Source organism: Ochotona curzoniae, unplaced genomic scaffold (assembly GCF_017591425.1).
Source record: "Ochotona curzoniae isolate NIBS_2020 unplaced genomic scaffold, NIBS_Ocur_1.0 contig_1014, whole genome shotgun sequence".
NCBI lineage: Eukaryota > Metazoa > Chordata > Mammalia > Lagomorpha > Ochotonidae > Ochotona > Ochotona curzoniae.
The window spans coordinates 30,976,142-31,001,992 of record NW_024464920.1 but is presented as its reverse complement, the minus strand read 5'-3'; the positions used below and the strand labels follow the sequence as shown (position 1 = coordinate 31,001,992).

Here is a 25,851-nt window from a genome sequence, read left to right as displayed (position 1 = left end):
CATTCATTAGCAGGGAGCTGGATTGGAAGTAGAGCAGCCAGGACATGAACTGGTGCCCACATGATATGCTGGCATTGCAAGTGGTGGCTTTTTCCAACATACAACAAGGCCAGCTCCTTTTTTCTTACTTGAGTGCCTAAATCAAGGATTTAGAAGTGAGATACCATAAAGAATAATAAGAGGTTACAGCTAAGAAATACACAGAAACAAATAAAGGATCATGAACGTACATAATATTTAATTATATCTTGAGCTTTATTACATCATGAAACAGTTTTTAGAGATGGCCTTCAGTTACTTTTTGTTAATTGCTTCCAGAAAACGTAGCAGGTGCAGAAACAGATTGATAATATCCAAGTAGAGGCTGATGGCAGCCAACACATACTCTTCTGGTGACAGTTTATGCATCAGTGAGTGGGTGTCGTAGATGATGAAGCCGCAGAAAAGCAGGGCTCCTCCAGCAGCCACGACCAGCTCCACTGTCTCACTGTGAAAGAATGACTGAAGCAAGAGAGTAAAGAAGTACATTTGTATCTAAGAACAGTACTAACAGTACTAAAGTTACTTCCCCCAGTGGTCTGTTACATACACTGTAAATAATGGTGTACAACTTTATACACAGAGGGTAAGAGTACACCAAACCAAGTCAGGTCTAAGCTTGCTTTGGTTGGGTGGACGAATGAATACATTAATGGATGGGTGGTTTCCATTTAATTACTCACTTGACTTTGAACAGTAGCATTCCAAATATAAAGTATTTTAAACTGTATTTCTTTTCAAATTTAAATGTATCACATAGAAGCTGCTATTTGAAAGTGAAGACCTTTGTCTAAATGATGTAACTCACTTATGCATTCATTTTTCTTTCAGTGACCAAAAGTTATCAATATAAGAATTTGATTTTTAAAGCAATGAAGGCAAAAACATTCTGTATATAAATGTTCTAGAAAATTGTAACTAAGTGTTCTATCATAAAAATAACTATTATGGTGTCTGATGCTATTTATATTGACATCACCAGAATTGTTCAAGTTAACCATTTTAAAACAGCTTACCTTCAAGATTCCTACCAAGCATAAAATCCACAAAGCAGCAAACAGCCTATAAAACCAAAATTTTAATAATTTAGAATACATTCTCTTACCATAAACTTTATTATTCATTATCAAACCTTCTAGAATATATATATATGAGAATATATACACAAGAGAAACAATTTCATTTTTAAAATAGTAGCAAGTTATTTGAGTATGTTCTGTTCTTTTAAATAAGCTGATTTTATTTAGCATAGTCAATATGTGAAAATGTATTTTTCCATACTAGCTAATATTATACTGGGAAATTAAATGTATAAAATATAGTGCTTAAAAATGTTGATAGTACCAAAAACCATAAAATACTTATGGGCATATTTAAGCAAATGTGCAAGATTAGTACATAGCAAACAACCAAACCTTACTTCTGAAATTAAATTATATGTATATAATATGTATATTATATATAAATAAAATGTCAGTCTTCCCCACATTTATCTACAGATTTAACATGATCCCAACCAAAACTTCAGCAGGGTTTCTTCTTTGGATAGAAATTGTCAAATAGATTCTAAATTGCATAGGGAAATATCAACAAATTAGAATAGCCAAAACAATTTTGAAAACCAGCACAAAGTTGCAGAACTTATGTGATTTTGAGAATTATTTTAAATCTGTATTAAGAAAGCATGGTATTAGCATGCCAACAGACGTATCTGTTAACTAAGAGTACTTTCTATTTTTATATGCAAAAGAACTTATTTTATGCATGTAAATTTGCTGCTGCCACAATTTTATAAGTTACTATCCAATTTTTACTGTAAAGTATGATTATATTAAAAAGAACATGTAAGAAGTCAGTCCTAGGGGCCAGTGTTGTGGCACAATGGATTAAGTCTCAGCCTGTGATGTGGGCATCCAATCTAGATGCAGGTTCTTTGAGCCCTCGCTAGTCTGCTTCTGATCCAGCTCCCTACTACACTTGGGACAGCAGTGGAGGATGGCCCAATGCTTGGGCCCATGTGTTTATGGGTCCTGGCTTTGGCCTAGTCCAGCCCAGCCATTGTGGCCATCTGGGGTATAAACCAGAGGTTAGAAGAATGATCTCTTGCTGCCTCTCCTTATAACTCATTCAAATATATAAAATAAAGCTTTTTTTAAAAAAGATAAACATTGGTTATTAAATATGAGAGTCAGTGTTCTGCTATCAAATATGAGACATGACCTCACTTAGGAACTTCAGGATACATACGGTAAATGGTTATTTAAATTCAGAGGCATGTTTTATAAGTTTCTGGTAAGAACTTGGGGTTTTCAGTTCATGAAGCTATCTTTTGTAAATATAGTACCAGGTAAAGATTTAAAACTCTAATCTTGCGAATACAGTCTACGTTGTAACTTCTTATTAAACATTTAAAAACAAAAGAGCAAAGTTTCCAAGAATATAGGTAAGACTTAATGAGAAATGCCATGGATATGAGGCTGATTTTATCATTTTTACTCCTCACCATACATGACTGACAAAATAAACTTGATCTTCTTTTATGCCAATAAGAAGCACAAATACTTCACATCAAGTAATTTATAATACAGAATTACAAACTTTAGTATATAACATATGCTATACATAAAATACATGTATGTACATATTAATTGTATTACCAGTAATATACAAGTAAACTGGTCTCTGGGGGAAGGAACACGTCACAGTTTGTAGTAATTCCTGATGTGTTTGATTAAATAATTCCACTAGGCTTATATTTAAACTTCCAACAATTGAATAACTCCAAAAATTCTTGAAAGCGGTGTGAGTCAGCTCCAGAACACCAATAACAAGTTCCCATAGCAACATATGTAGCTGTGACATTTAATTATATGTACGGCAAAATTGTTACAGGATTAATAATGATTTTGAAAAAAAAAAACCATGAGCGCTACAAGTGGGTATATGCAGCACTGCCACCACTGCCTGCTACAGCTGCACGTTCACACATTTAACAACTACTCCTGGAGTTTCCGCCACATCCTATAAGTAGCCAGTAAGTCTTTCTGAAGAAAGTGTTTTGCAATTACTGCTTCTGCTCATTCTTTGTATCCCACATAGGCCTAAGTCTCTACATCTTTTTTAGCTTTTGGCGTTCTTAATAATTAAACATTAAATTCTACTTAAAATAATGTTAAAATGCTACTTTTAAATATCTCAATCTTTGGTGTATTGGTAAATATACAATTATTGTTAAGACTTTTTGTCAGAGAATCATTGCACAGTAATATTCGGTAACTTTAAATGCATTTTAATGGTGAATTGGGACATGCCCAGTGAGCAGTAATGAAGTGTCGATAGGTTTTAATAAAAAGCGCCATGATCAATTTTATATCACCTAGTATTTTCCTAGTGTGTTTCCCAGTATATTTTTCTACCATTTTTCTATTTTACTAGTTTCTAGTATTTTAAAAATTGATTTATTTTTATTTGGAAGGCAGTGTTGCATAGGGAAGGCAAGACCTAAAGAGAGACAGATATTCCATCTCCTGGTTTATTCCCTAAATGCCTGCAGTGGTGGAATGGAGCAGATTTGAAGCCTGGCACCATGAGTTTCTTCTGGGTATACCATACTCAGGGGCCCAAGGACTTGAGCCATGTTCTGCTACATTCCCAGGCTATAAGCAGGGAGCTGGATGGGAAGTGGGGCAGCCAGGACTAGAACTGGTGTCCATATGGGATGACGGCATTGTAGGCAGAACCCACATGCTTCCAGTACTACAGCAAACAAGGTTAAGAACACTTACTACCCATCCCCCAAAAAACTAATCAAATAATGGATTAAAAAGAAACCAAACAATATTTTAGCAGGCAAGATTCACACTAGCACTCTGATACAGGATGACGGCAACAGAAGTCGTAGTTTAACTCACTATACCACATGCCAGCCCAAGAATATCTTCGTAAAACCATCAAATAACTGATAAGTATCAAGTTAAAATATAGGTAAAATCAAACTGAAAATAGTAACATGGCATGGCAGCTGGATTTGTCAAAAGCCTATCACTTAATGTTAGGGCAAGCCATTTATCATCTCCCATCCCCATCCAGGGACCAAGGAAGGACAAGACAAGGAGAGAAGACAATGTCCCTGGGAAGTCGTGATTATAAGCTGTTCTCCAATTTATATTCCAAAATCACAACACCTGGGTGGTTGAGGACCATCCTAGGTCATGTGTTTAGTTTCAAGTGAATGTAATTTAATAGCTTCCCTGGATGCTGGACAGCAGCACACCCAAAAACTCAAAATAAAATGTACTTTCAGCCTTTGTCTCCAAACCTTCAACAAATAATTTTTAAAGTTCAAACTAACCAAACATGCAAGGAAAAAAGTATAAGGATCAGTCATACACAACAGGCACAGATGTAGAGATCTCAGAAATATTCGGATCTATATATAATAACTGCAGGTATCAGTTGTGTAAATAAGTACAAATTTATTATGAAGAGGCTAAACTATAGGAGAGGCTGTTTACCAGGACAGAATTTTGAGAGACATACTGGAATGGATGGTAGGGGAGAGGTTGGAGACTTGGATGAGAAAACAGAGCAGACATTTCATTGTATATATCACACAATTCAACAGGGAGCATGTCAAGAAAAGGGAGAAAAATATCTCCCTGATTCAAACTCCATTCTGATAAAACTAACTAGTACAATACTAATGGTAGTTCGTGTCGGCTGCTCAACCGTATCCCAAGAGAGATTTCTAATCATCTGGGCTCAGGGCCAGGGCGGTGGGGGTGGGGCGAGATAAGAACAAAGTGGGGGGAAATTGGAAAGAGGGGGTTGCAACAGTAAGCTTTCGTCCATGTTTACTCTTCCTTTCCCTTCCCTTTCCTTCCTTCCTCTCCTGCTTCCTACTCTCTTTCTTCATCACTTCCTTTTCACTACACAAGAGAAGCAAATGCCACAAAGCCACTTGCCATCTCCTTGAATCATTTGCAAGTGTAGGGCCCAGAACTAGTATTTAGAGAATAATCTACCCTCTATTTGGAAAAGCAGTACTCCAGGCTAACAGAATAGCACTTCTCTCAAAACCACCTGTAATATTAAAGACATCCATTACATCCAAGGATATAATACTTACCCTGCTCCAAATTTGCTGAAATCTCTCTTGGATTGCAGAGTATATGCAGTTAGACCAAGAAATACTGCGGTAGTCAGTATAAAGGCTTGCAGAATAATATATACATCATAGAAAGTAACTGTAAAATTAAAACATTTGATTAAAATCCATGTACACTGTATAAAACAGCTGATTCTAGCATTATAAACAGAAATGATTTATTTTCTCCTTCACAACATACCAATAAAAATAATTATAAAGAGTCCTTACCTAGCCTTGAATATGTGTAATTGAGTAAAACCATATCCATAATGCAATATACAAGCTCCAAAAATTCATTCACACAAAATAACATCTATTATTACAAATGTTAGTGAGATGATTAGTGGTAGCTAGTTAGGAGTGTTCGGGCTCTGGGAGTGACTCTCATTCATTTTTACCTCAACTATAGTTTATCATCATCCATGGGGATTGTTCATTGCAGATTATCATTCTGGGTATTGTAGCTGACTGACAATTCCTGGAGAATAGCACCAATTCTAGCAATTACATGGTAGGCTGCACTCAATTCTTCAGCCCAATCCAAGGCAATTGGGCAAAAATATTGGGGCTGACAGGAATCTCACATGCTATTACAGAGAACTGAAACAAAGCCATGGGCTTTGCTGGATGTGTAGCAAGTTCCCTTCTGTAACTTTAGAATGATCACCAGATTGACCATAACTATTAATGTGAAGCTTCTTAACATTTTAATAGCTTGCTAAATTTTAACCTATTTAAAGGAGGTCCAGTAAGTAGTTTTTATTTTTCCAGGAATTAATTATCCATATTACTTTTATTCCTAAATGCTACAGGTTGGATTTTTCCATTTATGCCATTGCAGGATTAAACACATAAAAGATAAACGCAGAAAATATAAAAGAACTTATTTTTGCTTCCAGATGGAAAAGATCATATAACTAACGTTCTAAGATCACTTCACTCATGAATTTCTAGCTATAGTTCTAACAGTCTTACAATGCATCTCTTCTACATCCCTTACAAGTGGTGCTGATGATGATGTGGGGAGTTGGCGAGCGGTGAGATAGACTTGATAACATTAACAGGAACATTAATAAATTATTCTTATACTAAGTAAAGAGTATTGCTTCCTGTCTATGTTTAAAAGCTTTAATCCTGCCTGTTTCAGTATTTAAAAAAAAAAAAAGGTAAAGATTCAACAAAATAGGGGTACATATTTAAGATTTTTAAAATGCACAGAATAGTTACAAACTGACAAAACAGGAAAGGATAATTATATTAGCTACACAGGTGAACATTTAGTAGCCACAGTTAACCATTTTAAAACAGAATTTTTATTGTTAGTTTCTTGAACTTTCTTACTTGAGGCATTACATAAAGCACATCAAGCAACAACAGATCCTTGGCCTTCAAATATATCTTTAGAATGAAACACAAAAAGAAATTATTACTTCTGTCATACCATTTGGTAGTAGGAGACAGTATTAAAACATGATTCAATGAGGGTGATTTTAGAGGAGCTAAGCTATGTGATGAAAGTTCATGGCTCAAAACACAGTTTGACATGTTAAGCCCCAATGTTTTTTTACCAAAAAGATTTTCCCATTGTTTCAACACAAAGAAATACAATGATGGCTTACCAACAACGCCCACAGTCAGAGCTTCCAACAGTGTCTAAAAAACACAGTATGAAATTAATGCGTGTAAAACACTAGCTTATATACCTTTTCTAATTTTTAGCAGTTCAATGTGATCCCTAATATATAATCTCCTTTTAGATTAAAAACAACCGTATGAAGTATATGAGACAGTTACCAAGCTCACCAAATAGAAAATAAGACCTCATTGTATTGGGCAAGAATATGTGGATCCTGTGACTCTATGAGTCTTTAAGACCTAATCAGATTTGTGGCAGGAAGACTATGGAATAATATAAAAAATGTCTCCTCACTCATTTTATAAATCATGTACACATTTAGAAAAAAATCAATATCTCATACAAATATAGGAAGAATGAAATATTTAGGTGGTACACTGATGTGATGGAGTCTTAAAATTGTCTCCCAACGTTCAATCTATCTTCTGCAGTAATAGAACTTTCAGCTGACCACCTGGCTATTAAGATTAAATGTTATGTTTTTTTAGACTCTCTTGTAACTAGGTCTGATCATTTGACTATACTGAGCTAATGGAAGGTGAGTAGAACGGAATATACCTTCCAGACAATGCTGCACAAGCAAAAAGCTTGCCCTTTTTCTCCTCTAACTGGCTGCTGTGTGAACATAATGCTGGGCTGTGTCACACTGTGGCATACTTTAGGAATGCCTAAACCATACAGAAGCCTGTGCCCTTGACAATTTCACTAGTCAGTCAAAATTTCATAGAAAAGAGAAACTATCTTGTTTAGCCTGTCCTTATAGCCATGTTACAAATAGCAGAATCTATATTTGAATATTTGAAGACATTGAGCCTTGTCCTGTTTGTTCTCTTAATAACATTATCTTTATTTTGTCTAATATGCCTACTTTAGTTGGATTTTATCAACCATTTGATAGACTGTAGGACAAAAATAAAGCCAGAAGAAAGAACAGTAGCTGCATAGTCACACGCCCAGGAGAAGCATTTCCGGTACCCCATTCTACTTGAAATCAAGAAATTACCAGAATTAGAGCAAAGTGATATGAATGTTTTAATGGGTTGGTAGAGATAATAGAAATGTATTTCAATACATTATTTATTTTACTTGAAGGGCAGAGAGAGCAAGAGAATCAACCTGCCATCTGCTGGTTTACTTCCCAAATGCCCACAACAGCCAGGGCTTGGTCAACAGAAACTGGGAACCCAGAGCTCCACCCAGATAGCCCAGGGAGCATTTCCTGCACTGCTTCTGAGGACAGGCAAAATTGATGACCTCGGTGTGCTTTAAAACATTTTTTTTTTGCTACATTCACCATACCTAAAAAAACAAACCTACATGCCTCAACATGGTAGAAACACTGCTTAGAAACAAAAGCAAAAACAAACCTGGCACTCTGATATAGAACTGCCATGACAAGCAGTAGCCTACGACACTCACCCCAACAGACACAGGCAACATGTTTATACAGTTCTTGATATTTGTAATATGATTAAAGAAACCCTGTGCTAGTCAGATTCTTTCTTACTCAGGGATTTGAACTCAAAGAATGAAATAATGACAGAGAAAGTTAAAGCTAAAAGGGAAATGAACTCAAAGTACTTTGGAGCCTACAATGTACCTCATTAAAATTAAAAGATGGAAAAAGGAAAACAATACATAAGGACAGGAGTGAGGCAGGGAAGAGGGATAACAGAATAAGGGAAAGCGAGATCACAGATTCCTGCCTCTGCATATCCTACAGCAGCATCTTTTCCAGAACCTTCCTGCTGTTCCTCTTCTTGAAGCCAGTTGAGTTTGAGGATGGTCTCTTTAAAAAACTCCCATTATTTGAAATAAATTAGTATTTATAAATAAATATTAGTATTACTAACTTTATAAGCAAAAGAACTTACAATTTAGTTGAATAATTCATCTTTACAGTAGTTGAAACTTTCAAAGTTTCAACTTTGAGCTTTTCTTTCCTAAAGCCAAAAAAGCTCATTATCAGAATCCACCAACTTTGCTTAACTCTGGTCATGTTAACATTTCAGTCTGATCAACAGCTTTTTTGCTTATTTGACTGCAGATATTCTTATCAGTTTCAAATGTTTTGAAGTAAAATTTTAGGTCAGTACCCAAAGTCATAATGGATATAGGAAGAAAAAACTAATTTAAAAAAAATACATAGCTATGCTGGTCATATTCTAAGACTGTGTTTTTAGAGGTGGTAGTTTAGATTTTAACAGATAAAAATTAGAGAAGTACTTCACAAGGGTTATCTGTTTTTGCATCATTTTACATATGAGAAAACTTAGGTACAGAAAGGCTAAATGCCTTGTCAGATGTCACAGAATCAGAGCCAGGTCACTAATTCTACTTCAATGTTTTTTGTACTATATCCTAATATTAAACTAATACCTTTAAAGCTAGCAAGCAAGTTAAAATTCTAAAGACTACAAAATTACAAGTGATTTCCCAAAATACTCATAAAAACCTCTTAATGTTGCTGTCATTCAATCAAATATGCACTCAGTTAAATAAATATATTTAATATTCAGATTAGGCATTGTCGAAGTACTCACAAATCCAAAAAGAAGATACAGGTTCAGGGGATGCTTGTGTCTGTTTAAAATCAATGCAAATATCATGCCCAGAGATCCAAGAGCAGACACCAAAATTATGGCAGGACTGAAAGACATAACAGTAAAAGTATTTCAAGTTTAAAAAATACCATGAATCATATAAAACTTGTTTATTCTATTTGTTAATTAAAAGTACAAAGGAAAAAACGAGGCTGATTCACACCAAACTGTCAAAAGAGATTACACTGATACCTAGAGAATGTGCATGGTGTGACGTAGCAGCAGGACAGAGCAGAAGCACAGAGTAATGAGCAAAGACTTCCTTTTGACTTCTGAACTTCTACCAGTTTGAATAATGTTTATAATTAGCATACTACAGTTATTAGCATACTATTTTTGTAACTAAAGTACAATTCAGAAATTAGGTAATGAATGTTAAATTTAACATTTTTAGAGCATTTAGTACAAATAGCAAACTGTCAATTTAAGATTCTCCTTTGGATGGGAGGAGCAAGAAGAGAAATTCTCTATGTCTAACAAAATATTCATTCTTTATTCTTCTTTTCCTTTAATATAAAGAAACTAGTATTTTTAGCCACAGAAGTAATTATGTTGAAGGTGATAATCTACAGTTAGGCATGAATCAATTAGAGTTCTTTTGAAAGTTTCTCAATGAAATTTCCTAATCATAAATTGAAATTAAAAGCAATTCACGGGCCCCGCGCGATGGCGCAGTGGTTAAGGCCCTCGCCTTGCACGCCCGGGATCCCATATGGGCGCCGGTTCTAATCCCGGCAGCCCCACTTCCCTTCCAGCTCCCTGCCTGTGGCCCGGGAAAGCAGTCGAGGATGACCCAAAGCTTTGGGACCCTGCACCCGCATGGGAGACCCGGAAGAGGCCCCTGGCTTCGGATTGGCTCAGCTCCAGCCGTTGCGGCCGCCTGGGGAGTGAACCAGCGGACGGAAGATCTTCCTCTCTGTATATGCGCCTTTCCAATAAAAATAAAGTAACTCTTCCAAAAAAAAAAGTAATTCACACTTTTTAAATGCCTTTGTTTTTTAATCACTGTCTTAGGCTTTGGAGACAAGGCATAACTTGAAAAACTTCATGAATTAACACTCTTAATCCTATTCCAAGAGATGCAGGTTTACCCTACGCTAAACAACTGAGAGGTAAAGGCTGTGTGGTGGAACATTTTTCTTCATCCAAAAAAAAAAAAAAAAAAACCAAACTAATCTGGTTAGATAATGAAACATTCCTATGTTTCAACCTCAAAGTTTGATAGAAAAAGTGAGGTTTTTTTTAAATGACTTTCTGATCAGATACCATGTCTGAAAATGATTCATAATCGTCTCATCCCTTACCTTGCATGAACATATACCCTCATGGGTTCACAGTATAAGAAGATTGCAGAGGTCACTGTGGTTAAAAGGACTTGCAGGGAAAGGATGCTGTATACTTTTCTTAGAAAGGCTAAAAGAAAAAATATATATATGTTATTTATATTCTTTAACATTTACCTTCAAACAGCAAAATGAAATTCCTTAATCCAAATAATGTGACCTGCACTAATACTAGATAAAAAACTTCCAAAAGTAATTTAAAACTTTGTTAGGGATTTATTTTCCCAAGACAGCTTTAAAAATTAAGTTAATAGGCTGGAAGGTAAATGCTTTCTTATCAGAATAAAAGGAAATTATTAGGTTTCTACTTATACACAGAATATACATTAAAGCAAAAAATAAAAAATAAAACATTTTAAATAAATTTTTGTGTGCACCCTTAAAAGCAAACAGAAGGCGTACAGGTAGATATAAGAAGTTTTCATACATTCGGACCCGGCGCGGTGGCGCAAGTGGTTAAAGGTCCTCGCCTTGCACGCCCGGGATCCCATATGGGCGCCGGTTCTAATCCCGGCAGCCCCACTTCCCTTCCAGCTCCCTGCCTGTGGCCTGGGAAAGCAGTCGAGGACGGCCCAAGGCTTTGGGACCCTGCACCCGTGTGGGAGACCCGGAAGAGGCTCCTGGCTTCGGATAGGCATAGTATCGGCCGTTGCACTCACTTGGGGAGTGAATCATCGGACGGAAGATCTTCCTCTCTGTCTCTCCTCTCTGTATATCCGCCTTTCCAATGAAAAATAATAAAAATAAATCTTTAAAAAAAAAAAAGAAGTTTTCATACATTTAAAAATATTTTATTTTATGGACTGGTATGGTGGCGTAGCAAACTAAACTGCCACTTGTGGTGCCAGCATCCCAAATAGGCCCCAGTTCTAGTCCCAGGTGCTCCGTTCTGATCCAGCTCCCAGCTAATGGCTTGGGAAAGCAACAGAGGATGGTGTAAGTCTTTGGCCCCTGCAGCCATGTAGGAGAACTTGAGGAAGCTAATTGCTCCCAGCTTCTGACTGGCCAGGCTCTGGCCATTGAGTTCATTGGGGAGTGAACTTTCATTGATTTGAAAGAGAGGCAAACTCAGAGAGATCTCTGGACTGCTAACTCACCCCTTAAAGGCCTACAACAGCCAGTGGTGGGTATGCTGAAGCTGGTGGCCCAGAACTCCATCCAGCTCTCCCACAGGGTAGCAGGGTGCCAAGTCCTTAAGGATTCACCTGCTACCTCCCATGGCACACGTTGGCACTCAGTCGAAAGTAGTGGAGCCAGGACTCAAACCAGGCATTGCAGTGTGAGATACCACCTTCACTGCTTTGCCAAATACCTCTAAATATTTTTTTAAGTTTTCATTTCCATAATAGTAAAAGTGTTTCACCAAAATGAAACTTATCCTTAAAAAGCAAAGAAGATTTTCATTCAACTACTTTTTATGTCTCACAGTATCTGTGCCTCCAGTTACTATAGAATAGAAAATTCTCCCAGAATATCACCCACATCTGGAAATTAATGCCAAGGCTGAATAATTTTTACATATTTATTATCAAATAACACATAATTAATCATTTAAAATAATTATTAAAGCTTTCTGACGTACAGATGATATAAATAATAAAGTGACCTCCCAAAACCCATAATACCTTCAGAAATAAAGCATGAGTAACTGTTCTCACCTTCTTCTCTCTGTGCACACACTAACCACACATTCCTTCCCACACACTGTTAGCTAACTACTGCTTCTCCCTCAAAATTCGGCCTTGCTCAGTTCCCCAGCCTGAATGAGTTCTTCCTCCATGTTCTCAAAGGACCTTAAACATATCTCTGGCCACTTTAAACCAGTAAGCTGCTCTGGTCTTCATTCCATTAGGTCACAAAGTGTAGACGCTTCCTAATCCCAACAGGGAGCAAGATGTTTTTGTTTTTTTGTTGTTTTTTTTTTTTTTAATATTCACTTGGCACCCAGCCTAGTGGATGGCACAGATTAAAAAGTCATTAAACTTTATTTGGTTTTTAAAAAATTTATATTGGACTAATGAGTGGTAAATTTTGTTCAAAAGAAATTATGCTGAAGCAGAATACATGAGACACAAACAGAATAGTGTATTTAAGCAGACAGTAAAAGTTCCTAAAGTGTTTTTATCCAGTGAAAGAAAACATGACATTGTCTTTGGCCTATCCTAACTATATTCCTGGGGTAAGTGTTCCTTTGAAAGTCACTTCCGAAGTAAATCAGCAGTGCTCTGTCTCAGCAGGTACTGTGGCATAGTGCGTTAAGCCACCCCTTGGGGTGCCCACATCCAATGTCAGAGTGCCTGCCTGAGTCCAGCCTCTCTGCTCTTGCTTCTAAGTCAGCTTCCTGCTCATGCTTGCCAGGAGGCATGGACGCTTCAATTGTCTGAGTGTCCACCACCTACGTGGGAGATCAGGATTGAATTCTAAGCTTCCTGACCTCAGCCTGGCACAGTCCTGGTGGCTGTGGGCATGCGGAAGTAAACCAGTGGACGGCAATACACACTCTATTTCTCTGCCTTTGAAATAAGCAAATAAATCTTTTTTAAAAATATGCTACAAGCGACTTCATTTTTCAGAATTTGAAGCCTAAATCCCTGCCCTTCAGTACTGACTAGCTGAAGGGTTTGTTTCTAATAAACAGCATTTAGAAGATGTGATGTGTGATCTGCAAGGCTGGTCCTCAGAGGTGCTGCTGCAGCTCTTGCCTTGGTTCTTTGGGGAAACCCAGCTGCCATGTTATGAGGAAACTCAAGTCTCCACATGCAAAGATCCATTGTGTAAGGAACGAGCCGCCTGTCAAGAACAGGTGCATGACATTCTAGAAAGAGACCCTTCAGGGGGCCGCAGTTCTGACCAGTCTTCACTGGAATCCTCCAGAAACACCTTGTCGGCCTGCTCTCAGAGTCCTGACCTCCAGAGGGCTGAGACACTGCTTGGGCTACACTCCTGCTGTTTGTACAGACCTCAATCAAGCTTTGTGAATGAAGGAAAATGTCCACCTTCGCTCACATAACCAAAAACACGCAAATAGAAGGAAGATACCATATCTTATCTGCTGCAAGAGTCAGTAAACTGTGGCCCCTGGGCCCAAATTCAGCACACTTGCTGAATTTCTGCATAAAGTGTTTTTGGACCTCAGTCGCATCGCATTCACTCCTGTAACTGTACCCTCTAAGGGGATTTGTGCACAATGGCCAAGATAAGTTGAGACAGAGACCATATGGTTTACCAAGCTAAAAATACATAGCACTTGCCTTTTGTAAAGAATATCTGCTACCCTCTGATCTATCAGATTCCCAAAGTTAAAAAAAAGAGAGAGAGAGAGATGATACCCAATGTCAGTGAGAGTTAGAGAAAAGGTACTCTCATATAATGTATGCTTTGGAGAGTGAATACTGACATCAAAATACACACTTTCTTTTGACCCTGTAAAGTCACTTCTAAAAATCATCCAACAGCAATACTTGGAAAAACATGAAGATAAGGATGTTGTCTGAAGGACTGCTTGACTAAACACAAAGAAACCAAGGCAATAACCAGCAAGTGAGAATGGCTAAATAAATGTTTAGGTACATACTGTGGAAACTGCACTTTAAACATGAGAAACTATATTTGTTGGTATTCTTTTTTTTTAAGATTTATTTTTATTATTTTTTTATTGGAAAGGCGGATATACAGAGAGGAGAGACAGAGAGGAAGATCTTCCATCCGATGATTCACTCCCCAAGTGAGTGCAACGGCCGATACTATGCCTATCCGAAGCCAGGAGCCTCTTCCGGGTCTCCCACACGGGTGCAGGGTCCCAAAACCTTGGGCCGTCCTCGACTGCTTTCTCAGGCCACAGGCAGGGAGCTGGAAGGGAAGCGGGGCTGCCGGGATAGAACCGGTGCCCATATGGGATCCTGGGCATGCAAGGCGAGGACCTTTAACCACTTGCGCCACCGCGCCGGGCCCTGTTGGTATTCTTAAATCCAAGGTATAAGGACAGGTATTTGGCATAGTATTGGCATCCCCTATCGGTACTGCCTGGAGTCTTGGCTGCTCCACTTCCAGTCCCACTTCCTGCCTGGGAAAGCAACAGAAGATGGCTCAAGACATTGTGCCCTACATCCACATGGGAGACGCAGAAGAAGCTCCAGGCTCCTGGCTTTGGTCTGGCATAGTTATGGCTGTTGCAGTCTTTTGAGAGTGAACCAGTAGATGGAAGACCCCTCCTTCTGTCTCTCCTTTTCTCTCTGTAATTCTGCCTTTCAAATAAAGCTTTAAAAATGTAAAAACAGAATTACAATACAATGGTGTTGTTAGGGACACACTCAAAAAAGAATTAAGATGGGATTTAAAGAGACATTTGCACACCGATATTCATAAACATTCACCAAGAGAAACAAGCCATGCAAATATTTCACCTAGAGAGGAATGTCTAACCAAATCTGTCATGTACAAAAACATGTTATTTATCCTTAAACAGGAAATTTTGGCACATGCTACAACATGGATGCAACTTGAAGAAATGCTAATTGGAATAAGCCAATCATACAAGAAAGCAAATAACTTGTTTCACTTGCATCTTGAGAAGTCAAATCCACAGAGAGAAAAAGTTGGGGCTTGGGGAAGAAGGAATGGAGATTTGTTATTGAATGGATGTAGAATTTGACTTCACAAAATAAGAAAGTTTAGAGTGAGCCAGGCACCTGACTCAGCACTCAAGGCACCTGTGTCTTATCTCAGAGTACACGGGTCAGAGTCCAGCTCTTGGTCCTGTGGACATTTGGGGATTGAACCAGCAATGGGAGATGTCTCTGTCTTTCTCTGCCTTTCAAATAAATAAAAATAACTTTTAAAAACTGGAGATTGGAGGCACAACAATATGAATATATGTTAACATTACTGAACCCTGCACTTTAAAATGGTTAAAATTGGGGCCAGTGGTGTGGCATAGGTTAAGCTGCCACCTTTAGCACTGGCATTCCACATGGGCACCAGTTCCAGTTGCTCACTTCTGATCTAGCTCCTTGCTAGTATGCTGGGGAAATGGTGCAGGACAGCCACAGTGCTTGGGCCCCTGAACCCACATGGAGACAGGAAAGAAGCTCCTGGCTCCTGGCTCAGCCCTGGTGGTTACAGCCAACTGGGAGTAAACCAATGAATGAAGACCTCTATTTATTCCTCCGTCTGTAACTCTGGTTTTCAAATAAATAAACCTTTGGAAATTTGTTAAAATGATACATTTTTTGTTATATGTATTTTACCACTTGGGAACAGTGCTTTGGCATAGCATGCTAAGCCTCCACCTGCAACACCTGCATCCCATTTGAGCACCAGTTCAAATTCTGACTCCCTGGTAGTGTGCCTGGGAAAGCAGTGGAAGATGCCCCAACTCCCTGGGACCCTGTAACCATGTGGGAGACCTGCAAGAAGCTCCTGGCTTCCTTCACCTCAGCTCCAGGTGCAGCCATCTGGGGAGTGAGCCAGCGAATAGAAAATCTCTCTTCTTCTGTAATTCTGCCTTTCAAAGAAATAAACAAACTGTATATTTTTTTAAAGAGCTGAGCTTACTTGACAAATAATTTCAGAATTCAGTTTCATCAATACTGATGGTAGGCATCGAGTTTTTTGTTGTTTGTTTAAGATTTATTTATTTTACTTGGAACAGAGTTGCAGAGAGGGAGAGAGAGATTTTCCATTCGCTGGTTTATTCCCAAAGTGGCCGCAAAGCTGAGCTGATCCGACGCCAGGAGCCGGGAGCTTCTTCCGGGTTTCCCATCTGTGTGGCAGGGCCAAAGGCCTCGGGCCACCGCCCACTGCTCTCCCAGCCATTAACAAGGATCGGGATGGGGAAGTAGAGGAGTGGGACATGAACCAGCACCCACATGGGATGCTGGCGCTGCAGACAGAGGTTTAGTCTGTTAACAACATAGCAGTGCCCCCCACCCCCAAGCTGCTTAAGGTATCAGAACGATCATTACAATTCCATTTCCAGAACCAATGCCAAATGCCACAGAAACTGAAAATAATCAAACAGCTGAAGAAGTGTGGGTAATGAATTACCCTGGCAAAAACGCCACCGTCGTTCTTAGGAACTGCACAAGAATCTGTGACATGAAATCCTGACTGGGGAAGCTTCCAGGTCCAGCCCACGCCTCCGTGCACAGGATGGATGGAAGCCGCTGCTCCTTCACGGAGCTCACGGCGGGCGCCCCGCAGACAAAACGACCTGGATCCCAAAAGAGCGGGCGGGCGACCCCCGGACGCGCACAACGACCACAGCCCGCACTTGACTTCCAACACAAACCTAACTTCTTGCCCGGTCCCTTCCTGGCGTCCGGAGAGGCGCTCTCCGCAGCCGTCCTCCCTGCGCCCGGGTGGACAGAGGGGACAGGGCGGCCGGCGGGGAGCCCTCCCTGCACCTGCACAGGCCTGAGGCGCGGCCGGCCGCCACCTACCCATCCGGATGTGCAAGCTGGCAGAGGCCACGCAGCTGCCGTAGTTGAAGTCATCCTCGATCGAGGAGCGCGGGTAGCGGGGGTCCGGGTCGGCCATGTCGGCAGCAGGACCCACACCCGTCCTGGCCGCGGACAGAGAAAACCACTGACCACAACGGCCTTCAACGCACTTCCGGGGTGAAGCCGTCCAGCCCAAACTAGCTGATCTGCCTCGGCGGAGCGAACCCCGAGCTAGTCGATTACTTCACTCTGCCCAGGAAGAAGGTGAAGATAGGAGACAAAACGGGTGGTTACTTCCAGCGTCATCTAAAGTGAAACTTTCTCCAGGTTTTGTCAGTAATGTTCTAAACCCTCTCAAGGGGAGAGCTGCTCAAAGTGACTGTCCCATTCATCTATCCGTCCAACGAATGCATATCTCAACCATCAGTTTTTCAATATAATATACTTTTGATTCTACTGGTTATAAAAATTTCAAAAATTCCTACATTTGTTGAGCACTTCCCAGGAGCTAAGCTTTATGAATGAAGGAATGCCACATCCTGGAAGGCAAACGGGAGCCTCCCCAGACATGAGTGGCGTGCAGTGGATAGGTTCCCAACCACAGCATCTGCAGCGGCAGAACAGAATTCTCGTGGCCAGGAAAGAGGCTGGATGGATAAGCCAAGGTCGGATAGCCAATCCGATCCTGGGGAAAGTGTGATCAAAAGCGTGGAAGAGCGGATACGGAGTCCATCTTAGAGATGGCTGATTGTGGCAAATACAGTGTCTCCAGGAGAATATTTGAGACATTGTTGTCTTTCCAATACAAAGATGAGCTGTAGACTTCACAGGGTCGTATCCTCCTGGGACCCTGGGGAGTGCTTCAGTCCATTTTCTTTGATCCATCACGCGGCCTCGTCCTGACTTTCATCATCGTACCTAAAACACTTGGCAAGTGAAACGCAGTAGTTGTGGTACAGTCTGTTCTGGACCTAAATCCTCAAACTGGATGCTAACAGAAACTTTTTTGAAAAAATCAACTTGGTTTTCATAACGACATGAACAAAACTCTTTCTCTTTTAAAATGTTGCAAATATAAACATATTATTCATTTTAATACAAAGCCATAATAATAGAATCTATTCTAGAAGATAATATGAGGATGAACTGGGAGCTAATCTTTTTATTGACTGAAGACAGCATTAATATAACTTAATCTGCCACCTCTTAGTAATTACAAAACTGAATTCCAGCTGGATTATGGATCTAAATGTGAAAGGCAAAACAATAAAACGTGAAGAAAATGATAAGCATCTCTAAAATTTGGAGGAAGGCAAAGTCTTCTGAAACAAGGTAAAAAATAGAACTAACCTTGAAGGAAAAGACTGAGAAATTAAAAGAGCAAATTTATTTCATACACAACATGGATGAACTATACAACATAATGCTGAATCGAAGAAGCCCCAAAAAATTATATACACATGTACATTATTATATACAAATACAATCACACGCATACACATGCGTGCGTCTGTATGTGCTGATATGCACATGTGAGTACATATACACGCACATGTGTGTGAACGTGCATACACATGTGTGTATATGTGTGTAGGTTGTTCATAGTGTAATATGTAAGTATATATATATGTATAGGACATTGTGTTTGAAGAGCAAACCAACTGATCAGAAGATTATTCTCTGTGGAGAAGGGAGGATCATTGGGAGGGGACACTTAAAAGAACTTTCAGAATCTGACAATGTACTGTTTCCTGCTAACGATATTTTCTTTACTATGTGATGTTTATACTTAGAGTTGATATGCTATGCTGTATATTACCCTTATAATTTTAGAGTTTTAAAACTTTTTAAAATTTTTATTTATTTTTATTGAAAAGGCAAATTTAGAGTGAGAAGGAGAAACAGAGAAAGATATTTCATCTGCTGGTCCATGCCCCAAATGACTGCAGTGGCCAGCGTTGAGCCATTCCAAAGCCAGGTGCCAGGAACTTCCACCAGGCCTCCCACGTGGGTACAGGGTCCCAAGAACTTTCCCACTGCTTTCCCAGGTCACAAGCAGGGAGCTAGGTGGGAAATAGAACAACTGGGACACAAATCAGCACCCATATGGGATCCTCACGCGTGGAGGTAGAGGATTAGCTGGTTAAGTCCATGTGCCTGCCCCTAGAACTGTTTTTTCAAAAGTGAAAAAAAATAAACCTCTCTCTCTGTTAAGAATGTTGTAATGTTGTTATCTTATAACCATTAGCCGTATACTTACAGATGTGGAATTTAACAACTCCTGTGTTGTTCCTCATTTCTTTTAAAACTTTTACAAGTCTCTGTAATTTTTTAAAAAGATTTGTTTTATTCTTTTTGCAAAGTCAGCTATACAGAGAGGAGGAGAGATGGAGAGCAAGACCTTCCATCCGTTGATTTACTCCTCAAGTGGCCACGATGCTGGAGCTGAGCCAATCCAAAGCCAGGAGCCCAGAGCCTCCTGCCGGTCTCCTACATGGGTACAGGGTCCCAAGGCTTTGGGCCGTCCTCGACTGCTCTCCCAGGCCACAAGCAGGGAGCTAGATGGGAAGCGGGGCTGCCAGGATTAGAACCGGCACCCATATGGGATCCCGGTGCGTTCAAGGTGAAGATTTCAGCTGCTGGGCTACCACACCAGGCCCAATTCTTCGTAATTCTTGGTAAATGAAATTGCTTAGTCAAAGTAATGGTGGTTTTGAGGACTTATCTTTTCCTTCCAACCATCTCTTTATCTTTCTCCCATTCTTTTTGTCTAATGTCTTCATTTAAAAATCCTACCATATATATTTTCTATTCTCAGACCACAATTCTGCTGTTATTCCTGTCTCCAATTCTAAATGTCCTTCTTTTTATAAGATCCTTCCTCTTACAAGGAAATTCCAAATTTCTTTCTTCTTACAAGGATACTAGTCATTGTTTTAGGATCTTAACTGTGTCTGCAAATGAAGCTTATCCTCAAGGGTGCTGAAGGTTGGGACTTAAATCTATTTGGGGAGTCACGATTCAACCTACAACACAGAAAAAGTGAATTTTCAATTGAGTCTTAAAAGATAATTAAGGGTTCACCAGTTGGAAGATACCACAGAAATCCAAGCATGAAGAAATTAACATTGCCATATTAGGAAAGACCAGGCACATATGAAAGACATTAAGAAGAACAAGAGTTAGTGACTAACTAGAAACAGCCATTTGCACAATGGCTGGTACAGGGAGGGCTCAGAAAAACCCTCCTGAATATAGTAACCACTTAGGAGAATTCAGATCGCCTTGGCCGATGTGACCGGCAACAAGGAAGTCGATTTTCTAGGAAAGGATCAGTTTTGGGCATATTGACTTGAGATGCACACAAGAAATCTGAGTAGAATTATTCATTAAGTACTGGAGACAGGAACTTAAAAGAGAATCTGTAAGGAAAGTTGGAACTGAGAATGCAGTGAAGGGAGAGCTCCACCTGGAGATAATAGATATGTGTTCTCATTCAAATTGGAGGCGTGTGAAGGAGAAAGGATCTGAATGAGATACAATTGTATCAAGCCATATAGTATTGGGGAAAGGCAGGCTTAATTTTAAACTTTTAAAAATATATATTTTTTAAAAATGTATTTGTAAGGCAGAGTGACACATACACAGAGAGAGACAGAGACAGAGAAAAGGTCTTTACTGCATTGGTTCATTCATTCCTCGAGTGGTCTCAGTGACCAGGGATGGGTGAGACCAAAGCCAGCGTGCTGGAACTCCATCTGGATTTCCCATGTGGGTGCCAACGGCTCAAACACCGGTCCTATTTTCCATTGCATTTCTGAGTACGTTAGCAGGGAGCTGGATTGGAAATGGAATAGCCAGGACTCAGATACTCCAAAATGTAAATGTCAGCTTAATCTACTGTGCCACAACACTGGCCCCAAGCATTTGCCTTTCACTGGCTGAATTTAGTAGACATTTCTAGCTTCTGATTAAGGGAGAGAAATAATCAAATGTGATTTGAAACAGTCAATATGGTAATAATATTGGAAAAAAGTCTGTAGGAAGCAAGAGTGTAAGCTACTCATGGGAATGGATATGATGGTGACTCGAGCCAGAATGGCAGTATTAAATTTGGAGGAAAGTGGTCAGATTCTGGATGTGCAGCATGAGCGACTTCAATAGATTTATGGGAAAATTGAAATAAAAACATTTCCTTTTGGTTGGTGCCCCATTTTTTTTTTTTTTTGAACTCATACTTAGTGTTTTTACAGAGCTAATTTTCCTGGCTTTGACATAGCTCTTAAACCTTTTTGTTTAAGGTAGGAAAAATAAGATCATACTTGTATGTTGATATGATTGAGTGAGTACAGAGTGAAAAATAAAGTAGCAGAGAACCCAGAAAATAGCTGCTCTGAACACTGTTGAGTAAGGGGCAAGGGACAGTATCTAGCACGCAGGGAATGAATGGACTTAGATAGTAGTTTAAACAACTCTAGAAAACAAGAAGCAAAGGCACACCGGTGCAGGTGCTAGTGGGTAGGAAGACATGGTAATGAGATTCTGCAATTTTTTTCTGATGCATCAGTATTCTCAAAAAACATTCATAATCTTAGGGTTATTAGCTGAGCAACAAGATATGGGAGTTGAGAAGAAAAGAGAAAGCAAAAATAGTTTTCAAGGAGACCAAAGTGTACCAAAAACACATGATATAATTGGCTAGCACCATAAAAGGACTTACTTGAGAAACATGGCCTTCATTTTACACTGAATCCAATCAATGGGATTATTTTTCTTTCCAGCTACACTCAGATGTATGTGTATAGAGCTAAAAACTTGAAAATTGGATTTCAACAGGATGTTATTTTTTTAAAAGATTTATTTATTTTATTGGAAAGACATTACAGAGAGCAGGAGATACAGAGAGAAAGATTTTCCAACTATTGGTTCACTGCCCAAGTGGCTGCAATGGCCAGAGCCGAGCCAGTCTGAAGGCAGGAACCAGAAGCCTCCTCCAGGTCTCCCACACAAGGGCAGGGTCTCAAGCCTTTGGGTCATTCTCTACTGCTTTCCCAGGCCACAAGTAGGGAGCTGGATGGGAAGTGGAGCAGCTGGGACAAACCAGCACCCATATGGAATCTCAGCACATGCAATGTAAGGATTTAGTCACCAGGCTATCACATTGAGCTCAGCATGCTATGTTTTACAACAGAATTCAACATAGAGAAAGAGAATTAAGAAAACAAAGGCAACGATGGTAATAATTGACTGTTGCCTGTATGAATGAGAAAAGTGAGAGTTGGGGGAGAGAAGGGGCCAGGGAATAGGCAGCAAGATTTTGGATTAGATCCTTAGGTGAAGGGAGGATTGTTGGAGTAAGAGAGTGGACTCATTAAGTTGAAATAGAAGGGGTCTGGTACAATAACTCATTGGCTAATCCTCCCCTTGCAAACGCTGGGTTCCCATATGGGTACTGGTTCATGTCCCGGCTCATCTAGCTCTTTGCTTGTAGTCTGGAAAAGCTATAGAAAATGGTCCAAGTCCATGGGAGCCTGCACCCATGTGGGAGACCTGGGGGAACTCCTGGTTCCTGGCTTTGTAATGGCTCATCTCTGGCAGTTGTGGCCATTTGGGGAGTAATCCAATGGGTGGATTAACATTTTAAAAGTTAAATTTAAAAAATAGATCTTTTAACATAGAACGGATATAGTTATTAATATTTCTAAGTTCTAGGAGATAATTGTGTAAGTAGATGGAAAGTCAGAGAGAAAGATCTTCCATCCACTGGTTCACTCCCCAAGTGGATGCAACAGCCAGAGCTGAGCCAATCCGAGCAGCTTCTTCCAGGTCTCCCAAATGAGTGCAGGGTCCCAAGTCTTTGGACCATGCTCCAGTGCTTTCCCAGGCCACAAGCAGGGAACTGGAAGGGAAGTGGAGCAGCCGGGACATGAACCAGCCCCCATATGGGATCCTGGTTCATGCAAGTCGAGGGCTTTAGCTACTAGGCTACCGTGCTGGGCCTCCAAATCTGATTTTTACATAAAATCATTGTGCCTCGGTAGATTCAAACATCCAGAGAATTGGACCTTACTGTTCCCTTCATTCACAGTGGTTCCCTGGTTCTCTGTGTGTCTGAGTTTGCTCCTTCTGTTCTTGCAAGAGTTGCTCAGTGCTTGATCACCTCTTGCCTTAGTCGCTCACCTTCTTCAGGCAGTCCCTGTTAGAAGTGTGGAGCTGTGTGATACACAGTGACTGGCAGCGGGACCTCAGTCATTCTGGGACGCACACAGGAGCAAGCTCTCGCTCTTCCTGCCTGAGAATACAGCGGCTACTGTGAGCAGGCAGGAATGCTTTCACTCTGTAGTGGTTTCAAAAGTCACGAATGGGAGGTGACCAAGGATGACAAGGTCCCCCTGAAGGAGTTCTGTACTACGGCTTCTCTAGGTCACAATTCCCCCGCTGATGAGGGTGAGGGGAAAGGGTGGGAGTAGCTGGAAGGAACTGTATAATAAAAAATAAAGAATTTAAAATAAGCAACAACAACAAAAATTCCCCAACTGATTAAGGGCGCAGGGAACCTCCCATCCCCCTGATGGTCTCCAGATGTGCCAAAATCTGGAATATTAAGGTAGACTTTCAAGCAAAGGCAAAAACAAAGGAAAAAATACTTCAGTCACTGAACAAAAAGATAGCAAAGCTTTTCTCCCAAAAACATTGGCTCCACCAATTTTCAAGAATATTTTTGTGGAATACCTTTGCTAAGAACCTCTCTTTTGGAAATTCAGGTAGAGGAGCCAAACTAGAGTGTAGCACCACTGTTGATCTCTAGGGAGCGCTATTCCCAAAGAATACAACTGCAAAGGTCCCAAACAGGGGCTGGAACTTCTCAACTGACCGCTGCTGTCCACTCTTCCAGTCTTTTTTTTTTTTTAAAGATTTATTTTTATTATTATTTTTTCATTGGAAAGGCGGATATACAGAGAGGAGAGACAGAGAGGAAGATCTTCCATCCGATGATTCACTCCCCAAGTGAGCGCAACGGGCCGATACTATGCCGATCCGAAGCCAGGAGCCTCTTGCGGGTCTCCCACGCGGGCGCAGGTTCCCAAAGCTTTGGGCCGTCCTCGACTGCCTTCCCAGGCCACAGGCAGGGAGCTGGAAGGGAAGCGGGGCTGCCGGGATTAGAACCGGCGCCCATATGGGATCCCGGGCGTGCAAGGCGAGGACCTTTAACCACTTGCGCCACCGCACCGGGCCCGACTCTTCCAGTCTTGAGGGTTGGGATTTTTCTCACCTCTTTGGAAGCATCTCATTCAAACAAACAAACAAACAAACAAACAAAAAATACACAACTTTTTTTTTTTAATTGGAAGGCAGAGTTACAGAGAGAGAAAGAATGGTTTTCCACCCACTACTTCTCTCCCCAAATGGCTGCAACAATGGGAGCTGAGGTGATCCAAAGCCAGGATCCAGGAACTTCTTGGTCTCCCTCCTAGGTGCAGGACCCCAAGGACTTGGCCCAACCTCCACTTGGCCCTTCCCACGCTATTAGCAGGGAATTAGACCAGTGCCCATATGGGATTCTGGCCAGGAGGGGTGGGGAGGGAGACTCCTGGAAGCATCTCACATTACAATTTAACTTATTATTTAAATTGAGGGGCGCCCATCTCCTGGCTTACTCCTAGCCAGATGCCCTCGTTGGCCAGGACTAGGCAGAGGTAAAGCCAGGAATTCAGTCCAGGTCTCCCAGGAGAGAGGCAAGGGACCCATTACTGCGGCTTCCTAGGGTCTGCATGAGCACGAAGCTGGAGTCGGGAGAGGCAAGACTAGAATCCTGGTTACCAGCATGTGGGATGAGGGCATCCCTCACCATGAGACCAAGTGCTAGTATTTGCACCATGCCTACCATGCAGGGTTACAGCATAAACTGCTGATGATTCAAAAACAGCTTCACTGAAACTCCTTGTTGAACGACAGCGGAAGAGTCTGTGAGGTGATTTGAGGAAGGAAAATGTGATATAACACCATTTCATCACGATAGCCCCGGAGGAAACATAAGCAATAAAGCCGGAGCAGAGGGGAGGAGGGATTGCCCAGAGGAGAAAGGGAATTTTACTCTCATGTGGCTGAGCGCTCCTGCTTTGCCACAACTGACAGCTATGCTTGTCATTTCCCACGGGTACACCACGTAGGTACGCTTTCAAGTTTAAATTCCATAAAAGCAGGGAGGAAAGTGCACTACAACGTGTAGGCTGGTGATCGTCCTCTCTCTTTTCCGCTTATCTGTGTTTCCCAACTGCGGGTAAAACAAATTGAAGCATCCAGGGCACATCACGGCCAGGGTAAGGGGGTGGCAGGTTCTCCCCGGGTTCTGCACTTGGGGGCTCTCTCCAGCTTTGCTGTCTCCTCAGACGTCACCCCACATCTAGAGCTATGGAGACCTGTTGATCACCGAGAGCCCCCCAAAAAGGGCGAGCCAAAGGCAGGCAGACCCCATCGCCATCGCGGCGGCGGGCCGGCATCCTTCAGCTGCATCTGAAGCAAGCCGCGCTCTGCGTCATGTGGGGCCCGCCCCTTCGAGGGCGCGGGCATGGTGTGTTCCGAGGGCTCGGCCGCCGAGGTGGGAGCCAGACTTCCGCGGTTGGCTAACGGCGCCTCGCGG

General features: G+C 40.9%; 1 protein-coding gene across 1 annotated transcript; it reads right to left on the bottom strand.

Moving 5' to 3' along the window:
* Positions 1 to 236: 236 nt before the first annotated feature.
* On the bottom strand, positions 237 to 17,378 carry TMBIM4 (transmembrane BAX inhibitor motif containing 4). Its single transcript, XM_040982245.1, has 7 exons — positions 17,211 to 17,378; positions 10,732 to 10,840; positions 9,368 to 9,473; positions 6,808 to 6,841; positions 5,168 to 5,285; positions 1,056 to 1,101; positions 237 to 501 (listed from the first exon to the last, which is right to left on the bottom strand). Exons 1-7 carry the CDS (start codon positions 17,305 to 17,307, stop codon positions 295 to 297), a joined length of 717 nt encoding a protein of 238 aa, XP_040838179.1. The 5' UTR covers positions 17,308 to 17,378; the 3' UTR covers positions 237 to 294.
* Between the last annotated feature and the right edge of the window lie 8,473 nt (positions 17,379 to 25,851).

Bases quoted from the DNA above. Each gene is read 5' to 3' on its own strand.
- TMBIM4 (XM_040982245.1), bottom strand. From the start codon at position 17,307: ATGGCCGACCCGGACCCCCGCTACCCGCGCTCCTCGATCGAGGATGAC. The intron at 9,474-10,731 runs GTAAGGGATGAG...TATGTCTTTCAG, and splicing joins AGGGTATATGTTCATGCAAG to TCCTGCCATAATTTTGGTGT. The intron at 6,842-9,367 runs GTGAGTACTTCG...TGTGTTTTTTAG, and splicing joins TGTATCTTCTTTTTGGATTT to ACACTGTTGGAAGCTCTGAC.